Source organism: Labeo rohita, chromosome 21 (genome assembly GCF_022985175.1).
Source record: "Labeo rohita strain BAU-BD-2019 chromosome 21, IGBB_LRoh.1.0, whole genome shotgun sequence".
Taxonomy (NCBI): Eukaryota; Metazoa; Chordata; class Actinopteri; order Cypriniformes; family Cyprinidae; genus Labeo; species Labeo rohita.
The window spans coordinates 9,347,422-9,357,313 of record NC_066889.1 but is presented as its reverse complement, the minus strand read 5'-3'; the positions used below and the strand labels follow the sequence as shown (position 1 = coordinate 9,357,313).

Below are 9,892 nucleotides of genomic sequence, written 5' to 3'. Positions count from 1 at the left end.
TTGGTTTTATTTGCCAAGTAAACCGAATAAAACCACTATGACATATTAAAACAAGTTAACTATATAATGATGCGAGATTCTAATTTTCACAGCTCTTTTCACAGGTTAAAGTGTATTTTACATATATGTCACTTTGGAGTAAGTCATCATATATTTCTATATGTTTACTAGTACATGTTTATACAGTTTATACAGTCAACACTTTATTTATTAAATAATTATAGTGAATTGTGCTTTGCATTTTTTTCCCCACTGTTAAATAAATATTGCTCAAAAGCTATTAAAAGCCCTATAATATATATGTATAGTACAGATGGTACCGTTTTATTTTTTAAATTAGATCAAACTTCCTATTTCATGTTGGAGACAAAGAAATGAGGTCATGGAAATTAAACAGCTGAGCAATACTTTACCTTTCGCTATGGGACTTACAACTTACGAGCTGGTAATTATGTATTTAAAATGTTTAATACAGAAGATCTATACAAATCAAAAATTTTATACAACAGCCAGAAGTGCCGCTATGGTTTTTGGGCCCACTGGATAGCATATTCACTCGGGTCCCCTTCGGGAGAAATTGCGAGCACGTTCGGAGAAGTCCCACTTGACAGAAATTGCAATCATGTTCCCCTCGGTAGAAATTGTGTTCATTCCCTCGGAGGGCCCCCCTCTATCGTCGGGCCCTTAGAATCATCTTAACACCCCCACAGTATAATTAACTTAATTCCATTTTAAAATCTACCAGTAGATCAATTAGTGCAGCAAAACTACTTTAGCTTTGTGATAGAATATTTTTAACAGACCTGAAAATGACACAATTATTTTAAGAGACCACCACTTCATAAATATTCTGGAGGGAAATTGACAGACTTAACATGATAAAAGCTAAATGGAAACATTTAGTCAAAATAGATACTGTCTTGTGGTTACATTTATATATTCTCCATAGTTAAAATAACCCTCATATACAAGTACTATACAGCTGATTCTTTTCATTGTAAAATATTGCCAAATAGACACACAATAAATGCTGAGAAATACTTAATTACAAAATAAATAAATAAATAAATAAATAAATAAATAGTGTAAGGTAAAGTGCCACTGTTTTTCCAATATTCTCACAGATAATAAAGGGAAGAAATAGCACAGATAAAATGCATCGAATATTGAAAACAACTTAAGAGAAAAAGATGTTTGTATATTATTTACAAAAATACAATACAGTAGGTATATTTAAAGTATATATTTGTTGTTATATTGTTAAAAAAAGCATTGATTAAGGATGAACCTTTTTTCTACACCAAAATTGTATACATTTTTGTCTTATTTCTTTGGTTTGTAAACCATATACTAAAGGATTTAGTCCTGGCGGTACAATATGGAACATTATACTAGCTAGTTTCCTGCTTTCAGAGTATTCAGGAAAACGATGAAGAAAAATAAAACTAGCACAAGAAACAAACATGATTATATAAACAGCTATGTGAGTGCCACAGGTTTTTACAGCTTTACTGTTCAGCAATTTGTTTTTGCTTGTTATGCATACAGCAGCAATCTTACCATATGTTATAAATACAGACCCAAGTGAGAAGGTAAAAACAATCACAGTATAAATTATTCCAAAGACATTATTAACAACCACATTTTCACAGGACAGTTTAAACAGTGATGCATTGTCACAGAAAGGATTTTCGATTTTGGATCTGCAGCGAGACAGGCGTATAGTGAGACCTAACAGAATTGAAACCATGAATACTGACAGGCCCCAGGCTGATGCTGATAGTTTAACCACCATTTTATTGGTCATTATAGCTGTGTATCGCAGTGGATTGCAAATAGCCACATATCTGTCAAAGGCCATGATCATCAGGACATAGTGGCATGCTACTGCAAAAACATGCACGAAATATGCTTGAACAACACATTCTGCATATGTCATATATCGCTCTGAAGTTTCTCTGAAAATGTCTTGCATTAAGCGTGGCAAAATGACAGTGGTCCCCATTATATCATTCAGTGGCAAATTACAGAACAGAAAGTGCATAGGATGATGTAAATTCTTCTCTTTTGAAATCAGAATTATGAGTCCAATGTTAGAAACCATAATAAAGACATAAACCAAAAGAAGCAGGATGAAAACAGGATAAGAAGATTGAGGTGTAACTTTCAGTCCCTCCACGAGGAGAATGCTGTTTGTGAAAGTCAGGTTTTCCATTGGCTGCCCTGCAAAATCATTTGTTTAGAGTAACAAACAGACTTATCATTGTCATTAATAACATATCATCTGGTACTACTGCAGTTCACTATGAGAAAAGTAAATACAACATGTTTTTGATATATATAAGCGCTTGATTGTATAAATAGTTAAATTGCATTTTGCCTTCAGTTGTCTGTATAATCTGAATATATGGTTTATAAACGCAAAGCTTGTCATCAGAACATTTAATTCTGATAACTGTTTTATCACTACATCGCAAATTTAAAAAAAAAAGTATCAACAAAAATACATAGCAGTTGCTTGTCTAATAAACCAGCACTTACTCAACATGCTGTTTTTACCAAGATGATAACAGGTTTCTAGATGTTCAGTGAAGAACTGTTTATGTGCCCTTAGCTTTTATTTTGTGTTTCAGTGCTGTTTCTGTGACGTTGCCATCATCCCAGAGGGGAAAACTGGTTGATAGCCCTTGTTGCCATGCTCGCAACATAATCATTCACTTACCTTTATGTTGTTCAAAAAACGTATTACTTCTGTCAAACATAATCAAAGATATTTTGGGAAATGTCTGGTGGACATCAATGGCTTCAGTGTTATTTGATTTCCCAGCATTCTTCGAAATATCATTTTTTGTGTCCCTTAATAGAGCAATATAAATGTTATTCATTCTAAACAGTCATGGTACAGACATCACGGTTCGGTTCATGCAATCAGACAACAAACACAGTCAGTCATAAACGATCAATCCAAAACGGGGCGTGCAGAGTAATGCAATGCTAACTGTCACAACAGGAAAGAGCAGAGACTATGCACGAACTCAAAACAAGGATGGCGAGTTCAGATGGCACGCAAGAGCTCAAAGAACTACCTGCTTGTTTTAAATCAGCAGTGTGTATATATATGGTATAGAGGATAAACTGTCCACAAAGTCCTAACAGGGCACATGAAGCTTTAAGCCACTGTGTCATTTGAGGTTGACGACTCAGCAGGCAAATAAATTACTTGTGCCTTAAAGGGGGTAGAAAGTTGGGTCTGGGCCAGAGAGTAACTCTGCAGTCCCCAGGTCCAAAGTGTGTACAATCCTCATCCACAGAATGCGGGTGCAAATCTGCTCTTAGCCAAAAGCAAGGACAAGAAACAGAGCAGCTTTGAGGGAGTGCTCCTTCAAAACACCACATCCCAAGGATTCAAAAGGGGGTACAGAGATAGCTTTCAGAACCAGTGCCAAGTCTCACAGTGGCATTGAAGGCGGGCATGAGAATGTACATGGGCACTTTGAGAATGTACGCGGGGCTAAAGTCAGCCCGAAGGGAGGAACTGAATACTTGTATGCTGTGCCCTCAAACGAAAATCTCAGGAAGCACCTGTGGAGCATTGAGTCCCCCATTTCTCTTGGGCACCACAAAATAGTGTCTGTTAAACCCACTTTCCAGCTTGCTCGGAGGGACTAATCTCCACCGAATGGAAACACACTCCTAGATATGTTATAGACTGACTCGGGGTGAACACACTCTTTTGCATATTCACATCCAGTCCTAAGGACTCTAGATGGTGAAGCAGCATGTTCATATGACTGATAAGCACATCTCTTGAATGGGCTTTATACTGTCCGCAAGCTTGTCAGTATTTACATGCAATTTGCATAAGTAGGAACAATTGACCAGTTTTGTCACAGTGTTTAGTTGTCGTGCCCTAGACTGTCTACTTGATGGCACTCTCCATTTCCACTGCACATGCTATAAACTCTATATCCCACAGTCCTTTTTTCAGTCTTCTCTGTAATGATTATCATCAGCTGTAGGTCATTTACTCGTTAGCTCATCAGTATTTATACCATGCTCACTTTGTCTTTTGTTGCTGCAGTATTGGACATGTTACGTTGTGTTTCAGTTCCCCTGTCTCTATGGATTACTTTTCGGCTGTTTTGCCTTTTGCGTTGTTTTTGGATTATTGTTTGACCACTATTGTTAAACTGCACTTGGATCTATTTTGTTGTCCCAGAGACATTTCATGACAGAATACTGCAGCCAGTTCTAGATCCAGCAGTTTTGTTTTTGTTTAGTTTTTTTCTCCTTCATTGGGAGTATGGACATTCGGATTACCCCTCCTGCCACCAGGAAGGAGCGAATGGCCAACTAGAACACTTTTGCAGGGATTTTCCTATCAGCCCTGGCCTTCTGACTCTCACTGAGAAGCGAAGGGCGAGAAAGAGGACGGCACTTAAGTTGACTCTGGTGGTCCGGTGGTCCTGGAGGACCCGACTCCGGTGGTCTTAAGTCCGGTGGTCCCGAAGGACCCCACTCTGGTTGGGTCACATGTTGCTACTGAGCTGCCCAATTTCATGGTGTCTGTGGTAATCAAGAAGGCCATCTTTGCCTTTAACCTCTTGGCTGTTCTACGAGCATGGCCTGCTTTAGAGTCCACTCCAGTCCAGGAGTCTTCAGAATCCACTCCAGAACCTGTTCCAGTCGGGGAGAATTCAGAGTCCACTCCAGAATCTGCTCCAGATCCCACTCCAGTCAAGGAGTCCTCAGAGACCACTTTAGAGCCTGCTGCTGGCCTAGAGGCAGCCCTGCCGGCCCTGCCCTGGCCTCCTGCCGTGCCGGCCCTGCCCTGGCCTCCTGGCCTCCTGCCCTGCCGGCCCCACCCTGGCCTCTTGCTCTGCCACCCCGTCCTGGCACACTTGTCTTCCTCTGCCTCCAGGCCCTCTTCCGCTAAACGGGCCTGGCCCGCCATCCCTCCCCCTGATCCGCCTCTTTTGCACCTCCCTCCTGAACTTTTGTGTTTTCTGGTGGAGCGTCTAATATCCGCTCCTACAGTGTTTAGTTGTCGTGCTCTAGACTGTCTACTTGATGGCACTCTCCGTTTCCACTGCACATGCTATGAACTCTATTTCTTTGTCCTTTGTTCAGTCTTCTCTGTACTGATTATCATCAGCTGTAGGTCATTTACTCGTTAGCTCATCAGTATTTATACCATGCTCACTTTGTCTTTTGTTGCTGCAGCATTGGACATGTTACGTTGTGTTTCTGTTGCCCTGTCTCTATGGATTACTTTTCGCCTGTTTTGCCTTTTGCGTTGTTTTTGAAGCAGTGTTGGGGGTAACACTGAAGCTGTAGCACACTGAAGCTGTAGCTCATCAGCAGTGTTGGGGGTAACGCATTACAAGTAACGCAAGTTACTTAATAATATTACTTCTTTCAAGTAGCTAGTAAAGTAACGCATTACTTTTGAATTTCTAAGAAATTTATTGATTGACAAGTCTCCTGTGGGGAAACTGGGAGTAAACAGGATGTTACTGTATTTTAGAATAAATGTGAACATGCATTAATTCATCTCACTCACAAAAAAACTGATTCAATATTCCTCAAAATTAATAAAAACAGTGAAATGCAAACTCAGAATATGACGCAACCCTGCAAAAATTAAATATGTTTAAATAAAATAAATATCCTTTATGCATTTCATCCCATTTTATTAACCAGTGTCTTTGCTGCTGACCTTCGATGATGCAGTTCAGCCATACTAATAAGCAAAGATTACTTTAGATAAACTAACATATGTGCTTCATTTTTTTTTATAGCTGAAGAGTGATCTCCTGCATAAATGTACTTTTCTTTCAACCTGAGGTGAATTCATTTCACTTTTGGTGTAAAAGGGCTTTTACATTAGAATTGTTTTATATTAAAAACAAAGAAGCAAGTCCTGCCCAGATTTAAAAAGTAACGCAAAAGTAATGCAAAAGTAATGTAATGCATTACTTTCCATAAAAAGTAACTAAGTAACATAATTAGTTACTTTTCCAGGGAGTAACGCAAAATTGTAATGCATTACTTGTAAAAGAAACTTTCCCAACACTGCTCATCAGTATTTATACCATGGTCACTTTGTCTTTTGTTGCTGCAGTATTGGACATGTTACGTTGTGTTTCTGTTGCCCTGTCTCTATGGATTACTTTTCACCTATGTTTTGCCTTTTGCGTTGTTTTTGGATTATTGTTTGACCACTATTATTAAACTGCACTTGGATCTATTTTGTTCTCCCGGAGTCATTCCATGACAAGTTTATTGAACTAGCATTATCCTATAAGGTTTCAGGACATTGAAGATGTGGAGGAGTTCCTACAGCGATTCTCGCAATGTAGAGTGACACTCGACAGGGAACAGTCTGTTATGTTGCTTGATGTTGGAAACAGAAAGAATGAGATAAAGAATGAGATTGCCAACTTATGGCAATCATTATGCAGAATTATTGGCAGATAGTTGACAAAATAGAAAACAAAACAAAACACACAGGTGTTACAATGTATACATCTAGATCTTAAAAATGGAAAATCAATAAAACAGACTTGTTGAACAGCAACAGACTTGACACTCTTTAAAGTGAAATTGAATAGCCAACTAAATATTATTTAATTTCTCTAAAATACTATAAATATATCCCTATACATATTTTATGTAGAATATTTTTGTTTATTTATTATATACTAGACTTACTGGAGGCCAAGCAAAAATTGATGAACTGGGTGTAGACACTAATGGAACACCAATAGGGAACCAAAGAAGAGACCTTTCTCATAAAAAAGGGGATCATGATTCCTTTTCATTTCTTGGCACACAAGTAGGACTTACTATCTAATACCAGTTCTTCAAGGCTCAAAAGATGCAAACACTTTGTATTTTTATGTACATTGGAGCTTGCTATTTTTACTTTAGGGAAAGCAGGCTGTGTTGGCCAAGTTTGTATGAGATGGTACACCTTGTGTGGAAGATTCATCACTTTATCTTAAAGTCTCAAACAGCGCTACAGGCATTGGGAGAAGAGTTTGGCTTATCGATGTGTATTCCATCAGGTGTGAATGGAACACAATGTGTACTATCAAGGTATGGGAACGGCCGGCTTCACAGCATCTCGTTCCCTATTCAGGCAACCAAGGTTACATACATAACCAAGATGTTCCCTTTTATAGGTTCACTTAAATGCTGTGATAGCAGTCGCTATGGGAACGATATACCATAATGCCTTCATGTGGTTATAACTTTTAAGATTATGGCTATTTATAACACAATGAACATATAATGGGCTATATATCTTGACATTGTTTACAATCTGCACAGTATATTTTAAGTGGTTTGGTGTGGAGTGTTATTTGAGTGTTCCCTGTGAGGCTAATATTAATTTTGATGTGAGCTAGACAATAATTTGAACTGAAAAATTTTTTTATATGTTAGGTTACATTTTATTTTGATGCTCCCCTTAGTCTACTGACTACAGTCGACTATAATGAACTTTGCAACTACATGTCAACTAACTCTCAGAGTATTAGTAGGCTTATGTTAAGGTTAGGGTAGGTAGAATGTTGACATACTTGCAAAGTTACTTATAGTCAGTTTATCTGTTGGGGAACCATCAAAATAAAGTGTTAGCACATATTTAGCAGACATACTACTAATACTCCTATGAAAAAATATTATTATAACTATACTTATAATTGGTCACTGATTGCTTTAAGTAAAGTAGCATATGCAAGATGGCAAGATATAAGACTTATAATACATTATAACTATGAGAAATATAATCTATTGTAACTTAAGTGTATGCAACATGTTCATTGTGTGATATAAATTATTATACTCTTAAGCTATAACCACAAATAAGTAAATATTATAATATATTTAAACTGTTCTTATGAATATTCATAAGATGATATAACATATTATAAGGTTTTTCATAATGCATTATAAATTCATTAAGAATACCCTTATAATGTCTTATAAATGTGGGCTTCATAGAAAGTGTTACTAATACTTTTCAGATACTATAACTTAAGTCTACTTTAGCTACTACAACTTAAAACAGTTATTATCCATCTAAAATGGATGCAGTCACCACATAACTAATGTCTGTACTGTCAAAAATGTACAGTAGTCAAAGGGATTTCAAATCAATGGATTTATTAAATAAAAAATAGAAAACATTAAATTCAAGTTAATACAGCTACATATAGCCAAAAATGTAAATGCACAAAAGTACAAAAAAAAAGAAAAAAACAAACAAACAAACAAACAAAAAACAAAAGCAAACAAAGCAATGTAAGATTGTAAGATTTCGTCATGTGAAAGTTGATGTGTGCGAAAGTCTTATCTGTAGTGCATCAATGTCCACAGACTGTCTGTAGCTGAAGGTGGCTGATAGCAAATTAATAATCCAAACTCTTGTAATGAAAACATGACAAACACCAGACTCTTCCTAACCAGGAGCAGTCAAAAATAGTCAAGGCCAGCGGTTCTCAATTCAAGTGCTCGCGCCCCACCATTTTTTGTATGCATCTCTTTTCACGTACAACATTTGTTCTATTCGATTGTAAGTGCCCTGCGAAGTGGACTGGAAATGAGAACCACTGGCCCAGACTATGGTCCCATGTCAAAAAGAAATTTTAAATATAGATTCAAACTGGCCCATGATGTGGTAACCCTATCAATAAAGAGTCCTTCTACAATGCATACAAATACACTTTTTTTTTTAACAGCATAGCATCAGTCTAAACATAGGCCATACATACATGCAACATCTATGCAAAACACATCAGCAATGTACACTTTTAAACAGAAAAAAAAACACAAAAAAAACAACTCCTTACCTTAGACTGGGCTTGAAATGTGCTTAATAAAGGTTACAACTAAACTCTGCAGGAAAGTGGATCTCATGAGTCAGATTTTAGGTTCCCTGCCCTATATGAAACAACAGGTTCTAAAAAAGGTCTCTTTTGGTTTGAGCCATTCAAGTTCAATTGAGTAGCTAAAGAATGGCCAGTCAATGTTGTTTGTATTCTCCTAGTTGCATTACAGGGCTGCATACACAAAACCTGCTTGGGTCCAAAGGATACAAAAGTTGCTCTGGGCCCGAATGGGCTGGCCCACACTGGGCCATCATGGGATTAATGTGGGCAGTCCACTAATGGGGGCTGCTCACAGAGAGCCTGCGGTGAGCCCAAAGCTGTGGGCCTCACCTGGGCAAGCCCGCACTGGGCCTGTTTAGGTTTGGTGTGGGCTGGCCCTAGCCCACTGTGCCTGCAAAAAGCCAGTATGGGCCCCGCAAAGACATGTTTGCAGGGTCAGGCCTAGGCTACAGTAAGACTTTAACCAGCCCTGGGGCAAAGTCCATACAAAAAGGGCTGACAGAAAGGGTCTGCATATCTCCAATTCTCTTGAAGGGCCACCAAAAGAACCGTCTTGAGGGTTAAAAGTTTCTCTGACACAGACTCGAGCAGCTCAAATGGATGGCCTGCGAGGCCTTCCAAACTGATAGATAAATCCCATGAAGGAATTTGTGTCAGGTGGAAAGTTGAGACAACTACAAACAAAACAAAACAAAACAAAACGAAAACATACCATTCTAAAACGTCCTGTAGGAGTTGTGCTTGCATAGGTTCTGCTCAGTTCTCTTCAGTAATATTCTGTAGGTCTGACTCAGCTCAGACTGATAAGACAGTATTGATGCCACTGTTTACAATACACTGTAAGCGCATGCAACAACCCGTTATGGTAAGAGGTGTGATGTTTCCGGACAATGTGCACTGATTTTTCTCAAATCAGACAGACTACCCAAACATTGGAGACGTCTCAAACATGAGCTTGGCATGCCACCACCAGATGTCGCTCTCGCTCTGTCACT

General features: G+C 38.2%; 1 protein-coding gene across 1 annotated transcript; it reads right to left on the bottom strand.

Moving 5' to 3' along the window:
* Positions 1-1,276: 1,276 nt before the first annotated feature.
* LOC127152708 (olfactory receptor 146-like) lies at positions 1,277-2,215 on the bottom strand. Its single transcript, XM_051093525.1, has one exon. It carries the CDS (start codon positions 2,213-2,215, stop codon positions 1,277-1,279), a length of 939 nt encoding a protein of 312 aa, XP_050949482.1.
* Between the last annotated feature and the right edge of the window lie 7,677 nt (positions 2,216-9,892).